The 23,266-nt window shown below is 44.7% G+C and overlaps 1 protein-coding gene across 1 annotated transcript in view; it reads left to right on the forward strand.

The window, feature by feature from the left end:
• Positions 1 to 23,266, forward strand: part of PCSK2 (proprotein convertase subtilisin/kexin type 2) — a 271,929-nt gene that overhangs the window by 227,319 nt on the left and 21,344 nt on the right. The window contains exon 8 of the mRNA XM_005860583.2: positions 672 to 847. Coding sequence (XP_005860645.1) covers positions 672 to 847 — 176 coding nt within the window. The remainder of the gene's footprint in view (positions 1 to 671; positions 848 to 23,266) is intronic.

Genomic DNA, 23,266 nt, shown 5'->3' on the forward strand with positions numbered 1-23,266 from the left:
TTACAAAGAAGCCGTAGGGGAGAAAGAGGAGGGGATTGTATAAGGCACCCCGTTACTAGTGTATTTTAGAATAAGCCACGCAACATTTGTCCTTCCCAAAGGCCCTTCTCAGATACAATGAGATCGAGAGTTCCTCTTTTCCTGACCCTGCACTTACCTACACTCTCCCTGACCCTCCTACCCTCTGCCCTCTGCCCTCTGCCCTCTGTCCTCTGGGATTTCTCCTGCAATATCTAATATCTATTGCCTCCCCCTCACTGTTGTGCACAGTAACTTTATTTCTCCTCTGAGGCTTGGCCCCAGTCAACACCCAGTCTCAGAGGCTGGCCTTCCACTTAGAGACAGGAATGTCCTCAACTAAGGTGGCCTCTCCCCGTTGGGAATTGTAGCTACGTTTGCTAGGGGAATAAGATCGTCCTCAAATAGTTGCATAAGGAAAGGTGAGGGTGGGGTCCCAAAAGGGTGGGTGGGCCAGTCTGTGCCTCTCACTTAATCCTCTGAAGGTGTAGCCCACACACCACACCCAGGTTGGGCTCCGGATCCTGCAGCGTCCCCAGGGCACCCAGGATGGAGGACCCTCCAACCGCACCCAAGACCTGAGCCTTCCTCCCCCGTGTCTCCTGGGAACTGGGGACCAAAACCCCGTGTTTCCCTGCCCGCCGTGTCCACAGGTATCCGGATGCTAGACCAACCGTTCATGACGGACATCATCGAGGCCTCCTCCATCAGCCACATGCCCCAGCTGATCGACATCTACAGCGCCAGCTGGGGCCCCACAGACAACGGGAAGACGGTGGACGGGCCGCGGGAGCTCACGCTTCAGGCGATGGCGGATGGTGTGAACAAGGTAACGTGGGTCCTGCCAACAGGAGGCCCTGGTCCAACACGCGGGTGGAGAGGAGGTGACGATAGAGGAGGAAGGGGAAGTGCGGGGGGCAGAGGTGGGCTGTGACCCTATGCTTAGCCCCGGTTCTGCAACAAAAAAAAGGACCCCAAAACAGGGTTAGGCGTGCAGATTTGTTGAAGGGGATGGACGTCTGTGGAGGACAAAGGGTGGAGGGGGGAGGCCAGAGGAGGCAGGGGCGCCTTCAGACGCAGGCAGTGAAAAGGAGAGGGTAGAAGGAGGGTCCTGTTCTGCCCTGGTGCCCACAGGAAGGGGCCTGACAGGAGAGCCCGCAGGCAGTGGGGCGTCTGTGCAAACCCCGCGTGGATCCAGCGGGGGCTGTAAACCCACAACGTCTCCATGGCCTCCCAGACATTATTAGCCCAGGAACAGACAGAGCCAAGGAGATGGAACCAAGACAGAGGGCAGCGGGGATTCCCTTGCTGAGATCCAAGGGCAGCGGCCACCCAGACGAGAATGCCAGGCTCCGGGGTCAGAGCCTCCCTGGCTTCAGGTCCCAGGTGCGCCACTCGGTGTCTAAGCGTCTGTCCGCAAGTGACTTGACCTCGCTGTGCCTCAGTTTTCTTGCCTGTAAAATGGTGATAACAATACATTCTTCCTGGGATCTTTGTCCGCTGTAAATGAGGTAAATACACAAGTGCTTGGGACTGGGCCATGCCCCCCCCCCCCAGGGTTGGTGCCTGCCCTGGCCATGTGGAAGCTTAACCCACAGCCCCCACACTCTGTGCATGAAGCAGGGTGTGTCACTAGGCTCATGGAGTCTGTGGATCAGGAATTCAGGTGGCCCCGTGGGGATGCTTGTCCCTGCTCCCCGTAGCCTGCCAGGCTCCAGGGTCAGAGTCTCCCTGGCTTCAGGTCCCAGGTGCGCACTCGGTGTCTAAGCGTCTATCCTCAAGTGACGTGACCTTGCTGTGCCTCAGTTTTCTTGCCTGTAAAATGGTGATAACAATACATTCTTCCTGGGATCTTTGTCCGCTGTAAATGAGGTAAATACACAAGTGCTTGGGACTGGGCCATGCCCCCCAGAGGGTTGGTGCCTGCCCTGGCCATGTGGAAGCTTAACCCACAGCCCCCACACTCTGTGCATGAAGCAGGGTGTGTCACTAGGCTCGTGGGGTCTGTGGATCAGGAATTCAGGTGGCCCCGTGGGGATGCTTGTCCCTGCTCCCCGTTCCTGGGCCTCAGCTGGAAGACTCGTGGCTTGACTTACCGAAATGTTGTGTTTTCACATGTTCTTGCAATGCACTGAATTCAGAATCTCTCCCCATCGGTGCCATCACACCCACGAGGCAGTGTAGTCATTTTGCCACATGAGGTCTTCATTATTCCTGGGCCTCAGCTGGAAGACTCGTGGCTGGAAGACTTACGGAAATGTTATGTTTTCACCTGTTCTCGCAATGCACTGAATTCAGAATCTCTCCCCGTCGGTGCCATCACACCCAGGAGGCAGTGTAGTCATTTTGCCACATGAGGTCTTCATTCGGGATTGGATTTGCCATCAGGGTGACACCCAGGTTACTTTTCTGTTCAGCCACCGTGTGGGAATCCCAGGCCAAAGATGACAAAAATGGTGTGTAGAGTGAGAGTAATTAGGTCTTAAGTGAGGGGACAGGCAAGAATATGACGTGTAGAATATGGGCACTGGGAAATCCATTTTAGGAATTTTTTTTTAATTTTGCTTCTTGGGTTTTGACAAATTTCAACTAGATGAAATGCCCATAGCCATATTTGGATACATAAACCAGCACTATTATAAAGTGTAAAATGCATCTATTCTATGTATATATTTAAATTATTTACAATCTGTATGTGGAAATATATAAATTCATTACTTATACATTTATAACACTAAAAGAGGTATAGGGACAAAATACTATTTTTAACGGTAGCCCAAAAGGTAAAAATATTGAAGAAAATTAGAGCAGACAGGTGAAGTTTACTTTTTCTTTTACTTTTTTTAAGAGTTACAGTATGACAAGCCTTCTTTTATTTTTTATAGTCACTATGCTGGACATTAGATACCCAGAACTTACATATCATAGAACTGGAAATGTGTACCCTTTTGACCAACATCTTTTCAATCCCCTTACCCCCACCCCTGCAGCCCCTGGTAACAATCATTCTACTTTCTTTTTCTATAAATTTGGTTTCTTCAGATTCCACATGTGAGGTCATACAGTATTTGTCTTTCTCTGACTTATTTTACTTAACATAATGCCCTCAACTTCCATCCATGTTGTCACAAATGGCAGCTTTTCTTCTTTTTTATGGCTGAATAATAGTCTACTGTGTATATATCAACATTTTCTTATCCACTCTTGTATCAATGCACACAGGCTATTTCCGTGTCTTGATTGTTATAAATAATGCTGCAATAAGTATGGGAGTGCAGATATCTCAGCTACTGATTTGTGTCCTATGAATATACAGAGTGGGGAAAAAGTAGGTTTACAGTTGTGAGTACAACTGCTACCCCTTTCTTCCCTTCTTGTTGCCAACCATGGCCTCCAAAATCATTCCTTAGCTTTTGTCCCTATGTCAATTTTTGTAATCCTATTGAATCTAAGCTTCTGAATATGAAGCAGCATAAAATTTGTAAAAGAATTGATTATTGTCACAAATGGCAGCTTTTCTTCTTTTTATGGCTGAATAATATTCTACTGTGTATATATCAACATTTTCTTATCCACTCTTGTATCAATGCACACAGGCTATTTCCATGTCTTGATTGTTATAAGTAATGCTGCAATAAGTATGGGAGTGCAGATATCTCAGATACTGATTCGTGTCCTATGAATATACAGAGTGGGGAAAAAGTAGGTTTACAGTTGTGAGTACAACTGCTACCCCTTTCTTCCCTTCTTGTTGCCAACCATGGCCTCCAAAATCATTCCTTAGCTTTTGTCCCTATGTCAATTTTTGTAATCCTATTGAATCTAAGCTTCTGAATATGAAGCAGCATAAAATTTGTAAAAGAATTGATTAAATGAGCTCAGCTTGATTAGAGTAAATTTAGGCATGAAAAATCTAACTTTAGATCCTCAAGTTGTTGCTTGCTCACACACAATCCTAGTCTTAATTAGATACCCAGAACTTACATATCATAGAACTGGAAATGTGTACCCTTTTGACCAACATCTTTTCAATCCCCTCACCCTCACCCCTGCAGCCCCTAGTAACAATCATTCTACTCTCTGTTTCTATGAATTTGGTTTATTCCGATTCCACATGTGAGGTCATACAGTATTTGTCTTTCTCTGACTTATTTTACTGAACATAATGCCCTCAACTTCCATCCATGTTGTCACAAATGGCAGCTTTTCTTCTTTTTATGGCTGAATAATATTCTACTGTGTATATATCAACATTTTCTTATCCACTCTTGTATCAATGCACACAGGCTATTTCCATGTCTTGATTGTTATAAGTAATGCTGCAATAAGTATGGGAGTGCAGATATCTCAGATACTGATTCGTGTCCTATGAATATACAGAGTGGGGAAAAAGTAGGTTTACAGTTGTGAGTACAACTGCTACCCCTTTCTTCCCTTCTTGTTGCCAACCATGGCCTCCAAAATCATTCCTTAGCTTTTGTCCCTATGTCAATTTTTGTAATCCTATTGAATCTAAGCTTCTGAATATGAAGCAGCATAAAATTTGTAAAAGAATTGATTAAATGAGCTCAGCTTGATTAGAGTAAATTTAGGCATGAAAAATCTAACTTTAGATCCTCAAGTTGTTGCTTGCTCACACACAATCCTAGTCTTAATGGACTAAAGTTCTCCTTGGACAAAAATTGACAGCATCTGGGCCCTAAACAATAGCAAACAGTAAGTCAACCTTAGAACATGGGTCAACTAATCTTGGCTCACAGGCCCAATCCAGCCTACCAGCTGTCTTTGCAAATAAAATTTTATTAGAACACAACCAGGCCTATCAAGGCCTTTGTATCCTTCCAGCCACAATTTCTCTTCCAACCAGAGCTGTCACTAGCTCCACATGGGAGGAAGCACATGAATGGAATCATCACTCAGAATGATGGACTTTTCCACTTAGCCTGTCCATATCTCCATCTTCATGAAGTGGCTGACCTTGCATGATAGGAGGTTTGCTTCCTCTGGGCAGGGATTGTCATTTAAGGATTGGCATGAATATGACGTCCATCCCTTTAACATGAATATGTGGAGAACTGAGCTTGAGAGCTGGGATACCTGTTCCTCATTGGCTGTGGGACTTCAGATTAGTGACTTAGTTTCTCCATTCCTCACTTTCTTCTTTTGTAAGATAGCCACATCAGTGCTTCTCAAAGTGTGGCCACTGGCCCACCAGGGACTTTGTGAGAAACCTAGAATCTCAGCCCCACCTGACCCACCCAACCTGATGTATCAGAATCTGCATCTTAACAAAATCCCATTAAAGTTTGAAAGGATGCGTATCATGTAACCCTTAGATGCTAAGACCATAATATATATTGTTCTAAAAAGACCACAATGTGTAGAAAAGGGAAGTAGAGGTAACTCATTTTCTGGAGGTCATGGCACTGCATGTCCTCATCAGGGTGGTGCCTTGGATGGGTTGACAGCTGACTGAGCCGTATGCTCTACTGTATCTCTCAGTTACAGGAACAGAGACCCAGGTAGCTCAACTGAATGTGTTTATTATTGTAAAGATGTAGGAGGAGTGACGAGGGCAACAGGATGGATTCAGGCAGGACCTTATACAGACTGGAACCAGACATGTTCTAGACCCAAGGTGGCTGCAGGAATCTGACCAAAGAGTGTGTAGAGATCCCGACTAGGGCCCTGCAATCATGGGGCTCGGCCACTCTCACCTTGCTGTTTCTCACTGACGTTACATATTTATCTCTTCAATCAATGTTTTCTCCTCCTTGAGGTTTATGCTTACATGGTACTTCTTGGACAAGGTCCCATTAGCGCCCTTTTTTATCACAACCTGTCAGCCTCTACCCAACTGCCATCTGCTCCACTCCAATGTGTTAGGGGGATTTTGGCCCAAAATTAGGGGAGGCATCTTCCGCCTGCTAGATTCCAAGGGAGGTTCTTTAGGAAAGGTTTAAAACTTGAAGGATCAGTTAGAGTTTAACTGTTAGACGGTTGCTAGCACAGCCCCTTTCTTTTCTATCCCAATAACCTCAAATGGCAGTCATCTATATTCGTCCTGGCCTTTCAGCCCTCTGATGACGTTTTTTCTGAGCTGTTGAATTCTTTCAACGGTCTAAACAGAAATATAAGACCATATGCTTCCCCGCTGTTATGGGTTTAATTGTGTCCCCCAAAATGTATATGTTGAAGTCCTCGTTCCCAGTATCTAGAATGTGATCCTATTTGGAAATAGGGTCATTATAAATGTGATTAGTTAAGATGAGGTCATACTGGAGCAGGGTGGGCCCCTAATCCAATAAGACTGGTGTCTGTATAGAAAGGGTAATTTGGACACAGAGAGAACAAACACCATGAGAAAATGAAAGCAGAGATTGGGGTGATGATTCTACGAGCCAAGGAGCATAAAAGATTGGCAACAAACCACCAGACGCCAGGAGCAAGAGAGAGAAGAGATCCTTCCTCCATAGCCCTCAGAAGAAACAAGCCCTGCCAACACCTTCACCTTAGACTCTGGCCTCCAGAACTGCTAGACAATATGTTTCTGTTGTTTATGCCACCAGCCTTGTGGTACTTTGTTATGGCAGCCCTAGAAAATCAATACAGCTCCTACTTAGAATGGACAGCCAAAAAGGGGAGTTGGCCAGACTCAAGCACTATGGAAACCACATGGACACTTTGCCAGGCTACTCTTGATGTTTATAGCCAAGATGACTGATAGTTCATCTAAGGACAACTTTTTTCTTCTCCTCTGGGACCTTGAGAGTATCCTTCCTCCATTTTCTAACATAGTCCCTCAAAGGAGAAGCGTGCAAAATTTCTCGTGATGTAATGCCAGGAGAGGAAATTGTGTCTGCATTAGGGGCAGTGCCATGCTGGAGTTGGCTCCTGATGACATCGCATGGGTAACTTGAAATTAGATATGGAAATTGGCAAATAGAGATTTTTTTGTGCCCCCAGCATTTGCCAGCACACTCCTGGTTAAGGACTACTGACTTTTCTTCAACTATAGCAGTTAGATACCTACTTATTCTCCCCGGAATAAAAAGCCAGCTTTGCCTTCATGAGTCTGGGAATTCCCTTTGGAAAAAGGAAAAACACCTGAAACACTAAGGTTTTGTTTTCCCCAAAAATGACAAGTTTCCCACCCTGGCCGATTGCTCAATGGTTAGAACATCAGCCCTAGAACCGAAGGGTCACGGGTTCATGTCTGGTCAAGGGCATCTACCTGGGGTGCAGGTTCCCCTTTCCCCTCCCTTCCACTCTCTCTAAAATCAATGGAAAAATATCCTCCAGTGAGGATTAACCAAAAAAATGACAAGTTTCCCAAGACTGTGGAGGAACAACTTTTCTAAGTAATTCAAGTAAAAAAAACCTCACGCCTTAAACCATTCAGCACTCGTAAACTTAACAAAGAGATCCCAGAAACACAATTATGAAATAGAAAAGTGAGTTTTTGAAAGTAAACAGTAGCTAAACATTGACACTAGGATGGGGCCTGTTGGGGAAATAATAAAGTGATGTTTTATTACAAGGTTATGCCAATCAGCTCTTGACATTCAGCCTGAGACAGCAACAAGGACCCCTGACATTTGAATGGCACCATGCCGTTTACAGAGAGGGGGGTCTCCCAACAGGATCCAAGGGGAGGTGGTGATGGTGCAGCCCCATGTCAATACCCAGAGACCCTTTAGGACTTTTTTAGGATGAAACTCGTACAGACAACCAGCTTGTTTCCTTACCGCACTATTTATTGTGTGGCTGGAAAGAAATGGTTACACATCCAAGCCCAGCACCAGTGACAGCAGGTGCCCAGGGAAACATTTGGCAGATGGCCCCCTTCCCGGCAGACGTGAATTTTCACTGAGAAGCATTTTTTGACACTCGAGGCCAAAAGAGAGTCAGGCGAGCAGGTGACATGTGCCCTCCGTGAGAATTTACAATGCAGATGGTGCTCGGTGCAGCACGTCCCTGGGTGCCTCCTGTCATTTTCCACGGACTTCTGAACTCTTCCACTGCACCTCACGTCTGGGCATTTCTCTCTCCTCCATCTGTAGCCTCCCCTGCTGCAACTCAAAGGGCCTTTTCAAGTGTGACTGCTCTGCAAAGCATGCCAAGCACGCCAAAACCTAAGAGAGAATTTGTTATGACTTATCTTCAGATGACAGCATGTAAATATTTTAGAAAGTAAAGCGAGGATGATAAAAAATACATGGCTTCTCATTTGACTTTCCCCCAGGCTCTGGGGATGATTCTCTCCTGGTTTCAAGGTGACACTTTTGAAGAGTGTTGTAGAATTTTGTGAGAGGTCATGTATTATACATTCCTGTTATATATTTCCTCCCCGTTATTTCCGTTGTCTGGTCTCCTAGAAAGAAAAACCCACCTCTGCAAGGTGGTCTCCACCTAAACAAAAGTCAGATAATTACCTTTGGCACAAAGGCAATTCTTTGAACTTCAGCATCCTGCAGACAGGTTTTGTTTGACCAACATCTATATATATAAAACCCTCATATGCAAATAGACTGAACAGCAGAACCACCGAACAACCGAACTGGTTGCTATGACATGTGCTGACCACCAGGGGGCATGCACAGAACATGATGGGTGCCAACCACGGTGGGATGGTGGAGCAGGTGAGTGGGGGAGCTAGACCAAGGCTTCGCCAGTGGCTGTCATCTGGGCAAGCCTCTGGTGGTTACTGAAAATTCTTTGCTCCCACACACCATGGTCCCGCCCGGTGCTCACACCCACTGACGGGGCCCAGCACCGGCCCCAATCACTTGGTGCTGTCAGTGGGTGTGAGCAGCGGCTGCCAGCCCCAATGGCCCCTGAGGGCTTCTCCACCTCCCCCTGCTCCTGAGGGGCAATTGGGGCAGCAGCCGCCGCTCACACCCACTGACAACGCTGGCCCTGCTCGCACAGACGGCTGGTGCCGGCCCCAATTGCTTCACGCCATCAGTGGGTGCGAGCAGCGGCAAGAGCGGGGCTGCTGGCAGACAGGGAACCAGGGGCCATTGTGGGAGGGGCCAGGGAGAGGCACGGAGGATGGGCCGAGACCTGGCCCTGTGCACCCCGCAGCCTTGTAGCCTAGTTCCTTTCAAGGTGCACAAAATCATACACTGGGCCCCTAGTGGTAATGATAAAAAGGAAGAGGGATACCTTGCTGATGTATCTCAGTGGTTGAGTGTTGACCTGTGAACCAGGAGGTCACAGTTTGATTCCCGGTCAGGGCATATGCAGGCTTGATCCCCAGTGTGGGGCATGCCAGAAGGCAGCCAATCAATGATTCTCTCTCATCATTAATGTTTCTATCGCTCTCTCCCTCTCCCTTCCTCTTTAAAATCAATAAAAAATATTTTTTAAAAAAGAAAGGAAGGAAGGAAGAGGGAAAGGAGAATAAGAGACTTTGCTCTGGAGTGTACTGTTTGCCACAGACCCCACCACTCCCAATTGTATCACATCTGATTCACACAAAAACATCACCTACCTGGCTCCTTAGGGATTTGAGTTTGCATCTCCAAAGTTTGCTCAATAAATACGTGAGGAGGCAACAAAGAGCAAATGAGAGGAAGGGAAGAGGAAAAGTTTTCCTTCATCTCAATGTTTTCCTCTTCACTTCATAGTCCACATGTTGAATTTACAGTTAAAGCAATCTTCACATTGTATATGGGAAGTAGGTAACAGTCAGAGACCCCAGGATTATGAGATATCTAATAAGTAACTTCTTAGTCTGGGACGCCCCAGCAGCAGACCCTGAGACAGGATTGAGTTCAAGTAGTTAATTTGGGAAACAAGGGACCACCAGTAGTAAATAGGGAGGTATGACAGGGAAGAAAAGGACCAATAAAGGGTGTGCTATTGAGCCAACTATCGCTGTGAGCAACTGGAGCATAATCCCATTGGGAAGCTGGCAAACTACGTAAAACACACACTGAAGTTATCCCACCAGATGTCAAGGGAGCGGGGTAAACGTTACTGTCTAAGTAAATGCCCCAGCGCTTTCAGCCCAGGGGCAGGTGTGCAGAGCAGCCTTCAGACTCTTGGGAGAAAGCCCTTAGACCAGTGGTTCTCAACCTTCCTAATGCCGCGACCCTTTAATACAGTTCCTCGTGTTGTGGTGACCCCCAATTTCATTGTTACAAATTGAACATAATTAAAGCATAGTGATTAATCACAAAAACAATATGTAATTATATATGTGTTTTCCAATGGTCTTAGGCGACCCCTGTGAAAGGGTCATTCGACCCCCAAAGGGGTCGTGACCCACACAGGTTGAGAACCGCTGCCTTAGACCAAGAGGTGCCTGTGCTGGCATTTGGAAATCCCCAGTGCACAGAATATATAAGGTCTAAGGGATATGGCCGATACCCACTGCCGTCTCTGCTACAATCTCCAACCTGCAGTTTGAGGAAAACCTAATCTGAGTCCTAGAGCCATTGCTCTCTGGGTCTAACGGACCAGCCCATGTATTTGCTGGGCAGAAAAAGAAGGAGCCCTTGCGTAGAGACTGATGGAGCAACAAAGGCCAGCATACGGGACACGGTCTCTTATATCACGCTAACAACCAGGAGGAGAATTCAGGTAACACTCGAGGGCCTTGAAAGTGACAGTTGATTCATGAATTTCTTTCCACATCTTGAGGAAGTGCAGCCACCCAGAGCACCCCTGACATGTCTTTGGCTGGTTCCAATGACTACATCCCAACCTCGTATTAATCACACTCAGAGTGCTACCAAAGAGAAAAGCTTAAGACTATTTCAGGACAAGGCCATAGGAAGTCCTTTGAGGCACTGATGAGACAGAGCACCGATTGTTTATTCCCTGGAGAGCTGCAAAGGGCACACGCACAGATCATCGGGCCGGAATGTACCAGAGAGGGGTCACTTGCAAGAGATTGGGTCAAAAGCCACCATCCAGAAAAGGGAGGCAGGTGGAGGGCTGCCTAGGGAGACAGTGATTAATCCGGAATGGGCCAGGCTGGTGCGGCCTGCTGGAATCTCATCAGAGCAGTGGGTCTGACACAGGGGCAGCAGGTGCCCAGGCCTCTGGCGGGCAATGAATGCCTCCTGCCAAGGAGCTCTCAGGAATTCTCCACGAGCCGATTTATGCCCTAAAGCCAAACGAAGGTTCGCAGCTGAGCAGGGCTGCCGCAGGGAGGACTACACGGTTCAGCCTCTGAAACCGGTATTGCAGCTACAATCCCTCCTTTCACTTCTGACAAGAAATGGAAGACAGGGTCGGTGGGCTTCAGGTGACGACACCATCCTCCTTTCGGCTTTCCCGGAGATTCTGACACCCTCACCCCACTCCTGGTGGACTCCACAGAACCCGATGCGGGCACCAGGCCGGCTCTGCGATGCCCGTAGCCGGCTGCAGGGCCAGCCATCCTCTCTCTGCACCTCTCCTGAGGGCTTCTGGGCACCATGGATTTACACTCCTCAGAGAGAACTGTACTGAACAGTAACTGGTTCAGCCTAGAGTTGATGCTATGTGTCAATCGTTCCCACTTACAACTCATTGATTAAAATGGGCCAAACAGAGCATTATCATAGGCCTAGATAGTGGACAGCTAGAAATATTTGGCAAACAGCACCAATGACTCTCACAATGGCCCAGAGTAACTGCTAAGTGACAAAAAAGTAATCAGTGGCATAGTGAGGACAAACATAAATGTCAAATACATTTGTGAATAATTTAAATGAAATTGTTTCATGAGCTGTGTTTGAAGAAAGACAGTATGTACACATCAATACATTGTTTTATATGGTATTTTAAATGTGTATTTGTAAAAAAATATAAGGGAAAACTTCTGCAAGTCTAAATGCAATATACAAAAGAAAAGAAAAAATTGGTCAATATATATGCAATATAGATGACAGAAATTTGATTATGAGCCTTAATATAGGAAAAGCTCTAACAAATCAATAAAAAGAATATCATGAAAGAAAAATAGGCAAAGGATATTATATTTGGGAACTTGATGCTTTGCTATTCATAAAGCAAGAACACAAATAAAGGTGCCCTGGCCAAGTGACTCAGTGGTTAGAGCATCCATCCACACACTAAAGGATTGTGGATTCGATTCCCAGTCAAGGGTATGTACCTGGGTTGCGGGTTCAAATTTACACTCCTCAGTGTGCTCCATGGGAGTTAACACCCCCGGGGCAACCATCAGCCTCGCTGTCCTGGTGGCAGGTTCACTAGGGGTCTCCCGAGGGACTGAGCCCACTTGCCCTCAGGGAAACCTGCTCATCAGCTCACGCTGGGTTGTCATTTTTCCCTCCTGTCTCTTGCTACCCCACCGCTCACTAATGCTTCTTGAGACCATCGCTCCCCAAATTAACTACCTGCTCTGGATTCCTTGTCGCAACAATCACTTTTGAAGAAATTGGGACCAACCCTTTTCCCCCAACAGATGTGGCCAGCAATTCTCTGAAAGTAAGCCCAGCTCCTTTCAGAATCCATTCACCCATCGCCCCTGCTGAAGGCCCTGTATGACTTAGTACCCCCTCCAACACTCCATGTGTGGAAAAGTAGTAGATAAAGAATGAAAATGCCCAGCCGGCATGGCTCCGTGGTTGATCATCAACTTACGAACCAGGAGGTCACAGTTGGATTCCCGGTCAGGGCACATGTCCGGGTTGGGGCTCAATCCCCAGTAGGGGATGTGCAGGAGGCAGCCCATCAATGATTCTCTCTCATCATTGATATTTCTATCTCTCTCTCCCTTCCTCTCTGAAATCAATAAAAATATATTTTTTTTAAAAAAAAAAAAACAGCTGCACAAAAAAATAACTCAATCACTGGTATTGTGGCAAAGAGAAATTTCTAAGCATAAACACAAAGGGAAAATATTTAACAAAAAAAGTAATAAGTATTATTACATAAAACCTTTAAAAATTTCTGCAAGTCTGATCATTGTTAAAGCTAAGTAATGGATACAGTGAGAGTTATTATACTATTCACTCTACTTGAGTGGTTCTTAATGTCTTTCAAATTAAAAGGTTTTTATTCACACTAAAAAAGTGTAAGGCAATTTAGTAGGTGGGGCAGTTGCTAAGAGTAAGAATATATATCTAGGGAAAAGTGAGAAAAGCAATGTTCTAATTTTATATGAATGGCTACTTGTGGTTTGTGCAGTGCCGGCTCGGCCATGGGTGAACCTGAGAGGGGGTGGTGAAGGATTTAGAAAAGACAGACAAGAAAATAAAGCTGGTCTAGGTGGGACGCTGCTCTCTGATGGAGAGACAGCGCCATGGCCTGCAAGCCGAGTCTTTATTTTATAACCAGATTCCATGAGGCAAAGTAAGGGCATGGTTACAACGTTCTCACAGGTTTCGAATCTACTGAATTACATGCACCTGATCAAGCTTTGTTTACTTGCTGCACCTCTCACAGCACATATCACTCAGCTACGTGGGGCCACAGGTTCAGACCATAAGGTCAAGCTTACAACTGTAACCTTTGGCTATAATTGTGCTGGGACTTGCACGTGGCTTTGCCACGAGAGGATCGTGCCCTCTCATTAGTCCCAGGCTTGAACCTGTCCAAACGCTGTAGCCGCTCTCCACAGTGGTTTGGGATAAAAATCCTAGAGACTGCATACACAGATTTTTTAATGCTCTATCTGATATGACTTAAATGGAAGTGAATAGGGTGAACTGTATCAGTCAGGAGAGGCTACCTTATGCTGTGGTAACAAGCTGCCCCAAAAGCTCAGAAGCTTTAAAACACCAAGATTTCTCATTCAGCTACACATCCCTCTTGGTCAGCAGGAGGTTCTGCTCATCACAGTCTCTTAGGGATCAGGGCTGACTTCTGGAGCATTGCCAGTCACTGTGCAGAGGGAAAGAGAGAACTGTACTGAACAGTAACTGGTTCAGCCTAGAGTTGATGCTATGTGTCAATCGTTCCCACTTACAACTCATTGATTAAAATGGGCCAAACAGAGCATTATCATAGGCCTAGATAGTGGACAGCTAGAAATATTTGGCAAACAGCACCAATGACTCTCACAATGGCCCAGAGTAACTGCTAAGTGACAAAAAAGTAATCAGTGGCATAGTGAGGACAAACATAAATGTCAAATACATTTGTGAATAATTTAAATGAAATTGTTTCATGAGCTGTGTTTGAAGAAAGACAGTATGTACACATCAATACATTGTTTTATATGGTATTTTAAATGTGTATTTGTAAAAAAATATAAGGGAAAACTTCTGCAAGTCTAAATGCAATATACAAAAGAAAAGAAAAAATTGGTCAATATATATGCAATATAGATGACAGAAATTTGATTATGAGCCTTAATATAGGAAAAGCTCTAACAAATCAATAAAAAGAATATCATGAAAGAAAAATAGGCAAAGGATATTATATTTGGGAACTTGATGCTTTGCTATTCATAAAGCAAGAACACAAATAAAGGTGCCCTGGCCAAGTGACTCAGTGGTTAGAGCATCCATCCACACACTAAAGGATTGTGGATTCGATTCCCAGTCAAGGGTATGTACCTGGGATTCGATTCCGTCAAGGGTATGTACCTGGGTTGCGGGTTCAACCTCAGCCCTGGTCTGGGTGCATGCGGGAGGCAACCAATCCATGTGAAAGAGAAACATCGATGTTTCTCTTTCTCTCTCCCCTTCCCTCCCTCCCTCCCTTTCAATCCTCTCTCTCTAAAAATCAACGGAAAAAATATCCTCAGGTGAGGATTAACAAAAAAAAGAAAGGAAATGATGTGCACTGCAGTATTTTAAAACCTAGAAGTAGCCTTCCATGTATGTCTAAGAAAGGGAGTCAGGTTGAGAACCGCTGCCTTAGACCAAGAGGTGCCTGTGCTGGCATTTGGAAATCCCCAGTGCACAGAATATATAAGGTCTAAGGGATATGGCCGATACCCACTGCCGTCTCTGCTACAATCTCCAACCTGCAGTTTGAGGAAAACCTAATCTGAGTCCTAGAGCCATTGCTCTCTGGGTCTAACGGACCAGCCCATGTATTTGCTGGGCAGAAAAAGAAGGAGCCCTTGCGTAGAGACTGATGGAGCAACAAAGGCCAGCATACGGGACACGGTCTCTTATATCACGCTAACAACCAGGAGGAGAATTCAGGTAACACTCCAGGGCCTTGAAAGTGACAGTTGATTCATGAATTTCTTTCCACATCTTGAGGAAGTGCAGCCACCCAGAGCACCCCTGACATGTCTTTGGCTGGTTCCAATGACTACATCCCAACCTCGTATTAATCACACTCAGAGTGCTACCAAAGAGAAAAGCTTAAGACTATTTCAGGACAAGGCCATAGGAAGTCCTTTGAGGCACTGATGAGACAGAGCACCGATTGTTTATTCCCTGGAGAGCTGCAAAGGGCACACGCACAGATCATCGGGCCGGAATGTACCAGAGAGGGGTCACTTGCAAGAGATTGGGTCAAAAGCCACCATCCAGAAAAGGGAGGCAGGTGGAGGGCTGCCTAGGGAGACAGTGATTAATCCGGAATGGGCCAGGCTGGTGCGGCCTGCTGGAATCTCATCAGAGCAGTGGGTCTGACACAGGGGCAGCAGGTGCCCAGGCCTCTGGCGGGCAATGAATGCCTCCTGCCAAGGAGCTCTCAGGAATTCTCCACGAGCCGATTTATGCCCTAAAGCCAAACGAAGGTTCGCAGCTGAGCAGGGCTGCCGCAGGGAGGACTACACGGTTCAGCCTCTGAAACCGGTATTGCAGCTACAATCCCTCCTTTCACTTCTGACAAGAAATGGAAGACAGGGTCGGTGGGCTTCAGGTGACGACACCATCCTCCTTTCGGCTTTCCCGGAGATTCTGACACCCTCACCCCACTCCTGGTGGACTCCACAGAACCCGATGCGGGCACCAGGCCGGCTCTGCGATGCCCGTAGCCGGCTGCAGGGCCAGCCATCCTCTCTCTGCACCTCTCCTGAGGGCTTCTGGGCACCATGGATTTACACTCCTCAGAGAGAACTGTACTGAACAGTAACTGGTTCAGCCTAGAGTTGATGCTATGTGTCAATCGTTCCCACTTACAACTCATTGATTAAAATGGGCCAAACAGAGCATTATCATAGGCCTAGATAGTGGACAGCTAGAAATATTTGGCAAACAGCACCAATGACTCTCACAATGGCCCAGAGTAACTGCTAAGTGACAAAAAAGTAATCAGTGGCATAGTGAGGACAAACATAAATGTCAAATACATTTGTGAATAATTTAAATGAAATTGTTTCATGAGCTGTGTTTGAAGAAAGACAGTATGTACACATCAATACATTGTTTTATATGGTATTTTAAATGTGTATTTGTAAAAAAATATAAGGGAAAACTTCTGCAAGTCTAAATGCAATATACAAAAGAAAAGAAAAAATTGGTCAATATATATGCAATATAGATGACAGAAATTTGATTATGAGCCTTAATATAGGAAAAGCTCTAACAAATCAATAAAAAGAATATCATGAAAGAAAAATAGGCAAAGGATATTATATTTGGGAACTTGATGCTTTGCTATTCATAAAGCAAGAACACAAATAAAGGTGCCCTGGCCAAGTGACTCAGTGGTTAGAGCATCCATCCACACACTAAAGGATTGTGGATTCGATTCCCAGTCAAGGGTATGTACCTGGGTTGCGGGTTCAACCTCAGCCCTGGTCTGGGTGCATGCGGGAGGCAACCAATCCATGTGAAAGAGAAACATCGATGTTTCTCTTTCTCTCTCCCCTTCCCTCCCTCCCTCCCTTTCAATCCTCTCTCTCTAAAAATCAACGGAAAAAAATCAATAAAAATATATTTTTTTTAAAAAAAAAAAAACAGCTGCACAAAAAAATAACTCAATCACTGGTATTGTGGCAAAGAGAAATTTCTAAGCATAAACACAAAGGGAAAATATTTAACAAAAAAAGTAATAAGTATTATTACATAAAACCTTTAAAAATTTCTGCAAGTCTGATCATTGTTAAAGCTAAGTAATGGATACAGTGAGAGTTATTATACTATTCACTCTACTTGAGTGGTTCTTAATGTCTTTCAAATTAAAAGGTTTTTATTCACACTAAAAAAGTGTAAGGCAATTTAGTAGGTGGGGCAGTTGCTAAGAGTAAGAATATATATCTAGGGAAAAGTGAGAAAAGCAATGTTCTAATTTTATATGAATGGCTACTTGTGGTTTGTGCAGTGCCGGCTCGGCCATGGGTGAACCTGAGAGGGGGTGGTGAAGGATTTAGAAAAGACAGACAAGAAAATAAAGCTGGTCTAGGTGGGACGCTGCTCTCTGATGGAGAGACAGCGCCATGGCCTGCAAGCCGAGTCTTTATTTTATAACCAGTTTCCACAAGTCAAAGTAAGGGCGTGGTTACAACGTTCTCGTTCTCGTTGGTTTCAAATCTACTCAATTACATGCACCTGCTCAAGCTTTGTTTACTTGCTGCACCTCTCACAGCACATATCACTCAGCTACGTGGTGGGGCCACATCAGACCATAAGGTCAAGCTTACAACTGTAACCTTTGGCTATAATTGTGCTGGGACTTGCACGTGGCTTTGCCACGAGAGGAGCGTGCCCTCTCATTAGTCCCAGGCTTGAACCTGTCCAAACGCTGTAGCCGCTCTCCACAGTGGTTTGGGATAAAAATCCTAGAGACTGCATACACAGATTTTTTAATGCTCTATCTGATATGACTTAAATGGAAGTGAATAGGGTGAACTGTATCAGTCAGGAGAGGCTACCTTATGCTGTGGTAACAAGCTGCCCCAAAAGCTCAGAAGCTTTAAAACACCAAGATTTCTCATTCAGCTACACATCCCTCTTGGTCAGCAGGAGGTTCTGCTCATCACAGTCTCTTAGGGATCAGGGCTGACTTCTGGAGCATTGCCAGTCACTGTGCAGAGGGAAAGAGAGAACTGTACTGAACAGTAACTGGTTCAGCCTAGAGTTGATGCTATGTGTCAATCGTTCCCACTTACAACTCATTGATTAAAATGGGCCAAACAGAGCATTATCATAGGCCTAGATAGTGGACAGCTAGAAATATTTGGCAAACAGCACCAATGACTCTCACAATGGCCCAGAGTAACTGCTAAGTGACAAAAAAGTAATCAGTGGCATAGTGAGGACAAACATAAATGTCAAATACATTTGTGAATAATTTAAATGAAATTGTTTCATGAGCTGTGTTTGAAGAAAGACAGTATGTACACATCAATACATTGTTTTATATGGTATTTTAAATGTGTATTTGTAAAAAAATATAAGGGAAAACTTCTGCAAGTCTAAATGCAATATACAAAAGAAAAGAAAAAATTGGTCAATATATATGCAATATAGATGACAGAAATTTGATTATGAGCCTTAATATAGGAAAAGCTCTAACAAATCAATAAAAAGAATATCATGAAAGAAAAATAGGCAAAGGATATTATATTTGGGAACTTGATGCTTTGCTATTCATAAAGCAAGAACACAAATAAAGGTGCCCTGGCCAAGTGACTCAGTGGTTAGAGCATCCATCCACACACTAAAGGATTGTGGATTCGATTCCCAGTCAAGGGTATGTACCTGGGTTGCGGGTTCAACCTCAGCCCTGGTCTGGGTGCATGCGGGAGGCAACCAATCCATGTGAAAGAGAAACATCGATGTTTCTCTTTCTCTCTCCCCTTCCCTCCCTCCCTCCCTTTCAATCCTCTCTCTCTAAAAATCAACGGAAAAAATATCCTCAGGTGAGGATTAACAAAAAAAAGAAAGGAAATGATGTGCACTGCAGTATTTTAAAACCTAGAAGTAGCCTTCCATGTATGTCTAAGAAAGGGAGTAAATTATGGAATGGCTATTTAGACTAATAAAAATTATGGTGCAAAAGAATATTTAATTGTTGAGGAAATGTTAATGATATAATAGTAAGAAATACATTTTAAGCAGAGCCACAAAAGCGGATATATTTTTATGGCCCCAATTTTATTATTAAACCTGTTCTTATACTTGCATTTATATATAAAACTTTCAGGAATCCACAAAATATCACCAGTGATTTTCTAATTATGGAAGATTACAAAGGATTTTTTTTTCTTCAGAGTCTATATACTAATTATTCTACAATGAATGTGATTTTCACAATAAACATACAATAACTTTTTAAAGTCTATCAGTGTTATATTACAATGTCAAGATGACTGGAAAATAGTATAGTTGAGTGTCTAGGAAAAGGTAAGCTAGACCAGAAGACTGGCCTCCAGCATCTGCAGATAACACCACTGGGCCAGGTCCTGGTCTGGCCATCACCCCGGGTCACTGGGCATTGGTTACCGGGACTGATTCACTTTAGCCCTAAGCTCCTCAAAGCGGGATTTTCACCTCCTGGGATCCAGGTGTGTGCTAGGGACACACAGAGCCAAGCTCTAGCTGGAACTTTACCTAGACTGATGGTGAGGAATTTGTGACATTTTTATATTATGAGCACAATACAAAATCTGCATAAACTTTTTTAAAAGGTTGGGTTAGTGAGAGGCTCTTTAGGCGATGCTCTGAACACCAGCACCTGCACACTCGGTGTCCTTGCCAACAGGTTAGAGCAGTTTCCCTGCCTCGGCACATGGACACTTTGGGCCAGATCATTCTTCGCTGTGGGGACATGGGGGACTGTCATGTATTGTGAAAGTTTAGTAGTCTCCCTGGCGTCTACCCACTAAAGGCTAGGAGTGCATACCTGCACACACAGTTGTGCCCACCAAAATTGTCTCCAACAGTGCCAAACACCCCCTTGGGCACAAAACGCCCCTCATTGGAAAACACAGTAGTTAAATACAGTCAGTAGTGCCTGGGTGAACATTCTCATTTGGTGAAAACTCTAGCGAGGCACTGATTCTGCTAAACAACGAGAGACCGATTCAAAGACAGAATTCAAAGTGGAGTTGCACCATGTGCTAAATTTCATCTAAATGAATTTGCCATCTTCAAAAAGAATAATAATAATATTGTATGTCAAATATATGTCAATAAAACAAATGTAGTAGGGGAAGTAGAAGAGGAGCAAGCAATTCCAGTGTCAACAGTGCAGACAGGTCTGACTGCCATTCTATTCTCTGACTCTTGTGCTGCAGAAAAAGGGTGGAGACCCTCCCACCACCACACACACACACCCAGGGGACAGCCCACTCTCCCAGGCCCAGCTCCACCCACAGTGCAGGCTCCTGAGTCATCCCTGGGTGGGACCCATTTGGGTTTTCTGGATTTTGTTTACCACTTGTTCCCTGGATAAAATTCCCTCGGTTGAACTGCCCAGTATGTCAATGTTTGCCTGACTAAATCTTGAGTGATGGTGTTCAAAATTAACTTGGGGAAAATTGACATCGCTGTGCTGCTGTCTTTCTATCCAAGAACATGATGTGTTGTTGTGTCTTTCCAGTAGGTCAAGCCATCTGTCCTCCCACGGAGTTTCTTTTCTTTTTATTTATTTATTTTTTGGGTTTTTAGAGAGAGAGAGAGAAACAGAGAGAGAGAGAGAACAAAAATCCATTTGTTGTTCCACTTATTCATGCATCCATTGGTTGCTCCTTATGTACACCCTGACCGGGGATCAAACCCTCAGCCTGTTGTGTCAGGATGATGCTCTAACCAACTGAGCTACGTGGCCAGAGCAGTGCTCCTATAGAGTTTCAAAGTTTTATTTGGTCTTTTTTCCAATTTGTTGAGTTTCTTCCAGAGTATTTTATCCTTCGTGTAGCTAGTGTAAATGGTGCTGCCACATAAGATTGCTGTGAGGATGTGATAGGTCAACATATAAAGTACTTACTAGTAGACTGACCCCTGACACATACAGGAAGTGCCATAGAAGTGCTCGCTATGACTGTCCTCCAACTGACTGTTGTTTAAATGTGGGTCATAGTAGTTGTGTCTCGATTGCTGCCCAGTTGCTGTTCAGGTGAAGCCGGGGCAGAACTGGACCTTAGGGCATCATGTTAACAGTGTTAACCTAAAAAGAAAAGGCCAACGTGAGAGGCAACAAGAGAAATCCCAAGGGTTGTGGTTAGGAGACTAAGGCAAGGGATATTTATGAGAAACGGAAGGGCAACATTTACATCAATAGAAGGAAGGAAGGGCAACATAATGATGCTACTTCTAAAGAATTTTCTTTATTTTCAGTCCGAAGTCATAGTATCTGCTTTCTCCTCATTTTTTTTGCAAACAGTTGTTTGAGATATAATGTTGCTGTAGGCCCAGTCTGAAGGTTAGTGCCCTGTTTTCACATTCTAATGGTGCGAGGGGCAAGGCAGTTCTGACCCCATTGGAAAGTGGCTCTGCTTAAGTTACTTTTACAACAGGAAAGTGCAGCGTGCCAATAACAGACCTGTCCCATACTCAGTTCTCAGTCCTCTTAGAGATGCCCTATCCCCACTCATCTGCTCCAGAACTAGGGTTTTATCCTCACTGGTCTATCTTTTTTTTAATTCTTTATTGTTTAAAGTGTTACATGCATCTCCTTTTTTCCCATTGACCTCTCCCCGGCCACCCCCACCCCCTAGCACAGTGATGGCGAACCTTTTGAGCTCGGCATGTCAGCATTTTGAAAAACCCTAACTTACCTCTGGTGCCGTGTCACATATAGAAATTTTTTGATATTTGCAACCATAGTAAAACAAAGGCTTATATTTTTGATATTTATTTTATATATTTAAATGCCATTTAACAAAGAAAAATCAACCAAAAAAATGAGTTCACGTGTCACCTCTGACACGCGTGTCATAGGCTCGCCATCACTGGTCTAAACTATATGACATTAAACTGATGGAAGCTGTTAGCAGAGCCCAGCAAGGACCCACGATTCAGAGTCAGAATGATGGACTTGACAATAAGCTAAGTGAGTGGGAGACACTGCCATTCACAGGATGTTCAGTGGTGAAAGGAACAAGAAATCAAGCCCACAGCATCTACTAAATGCAAAAAGATTTACACATGCGCCTTTTAGATAGCAGGCACACGGAACTTCCAATGGCGTGAGGTTCTCAGCAATCTTCCAAATGTAAACAAAAAAAAATGTGTGTTAGCTTATGTTTTTTGTACAGGTCAGGCTCTTCAAACTATTTTTCATGTATTAATTTGTTGCTATTTCACAGCTAGGTTATCAATTGAGAAATACTCTTTTCATATTTTACAGGTGAAAATCCATGACACAGAGAGTTTAAGTAACATTTCCAATGTCAAATGACCGTTAGTAAACTAAGTTGCTGGGATTAATGGATTACTGGGTCAAATGGAAGTTCCATTTTTAATTTTTTGAGGAAACGCCATATTGTTTTTCCACAGTGGCTGCACCAGTCTGCATTCCCACCAGCAGTCTCACTGGCCTGTCTTACCCTGGAACTATTTGGTTCTAATACCCAATCATTAGAAACAAGGATATAATTATTATTGCCTTATGTGTTCTCTCTTGCTTAGAAAACGAAGCTTAATATTCCTAGGAATCAACGTATTCCTGTGGGCAAATAGCATACTCCAATACAATACCAATAACATTTGCTGTTTACTCTGCAGAAACAGTTGCTCTCTGTGTATCCGTGAGCTAAGCCACATAACAAACTGCCCCAAAACTTAGTAGCTTAATAACAACCATTTAAGTTTGCTTACAGTCTACAGGTTGGCTGGGTTGTTCTGCAGACCTGGAACAGCCTCAGCGAATCTCAGCTGGCCTCGCTTATGCATCTGTGGTCAGCTAGAGGGGGAGCTACAGACTGGTCTAGAATGGCCTCCCTCGCAAGTCTGGCTGTCAGCAGGGGCAGTGAATTTGACTGGGCTATGTCTGTCATCAACCGCAGGTAACCTCGGATTTGTCCCCATAGTGCAGACAGAGTTCTGAGAGAGCAGAGGTGTATAGGGCTTCTTGAGACCTATGCTCAGAACTGACACAGCACCACTCCCCACCACAGTCCGTCAGCCAAAGCGAGACGACAGGCCAGCCAGAATCAAGGGTGGGGAGTGGACCCCTCCTCTCGGTGGGCAGGACTGCAAAGTCATAAAGGGAACCCCTGAAAAATGAGTCACAATCCATCTAACACTCTCCCCACACCAAGGCGAGAACGCTCTCAGCATTGATTTCCTTTCAGCAAAGGTTGCTTGTCTCACCAGCAGCCCACCTGGGAACTGGTTCAGGGGAAAGATCCATTACCCTCGTTTGCATATGTTTCACTTTCACAGGCTGCCATTTCTTGACAGTGAGCCCACATCTGCGTCTGTTTGGGAGT

The sequence above is a fragment of the Myotis brandtii genome, unplaced genomic scaffold (genome assembly GCF_000412655.1).
Source record: "Myotis brandtii unplaced genomic scaffold, ASM41265v1 scaffold137, whole genome shotgun sequence".
NCBI classification, from domain to species: Eukaryota; Metazoa; Chordata; class Mammalia; order Chiroptera; family Vespertilionidae; genus Myotis; species Myotis brandtii.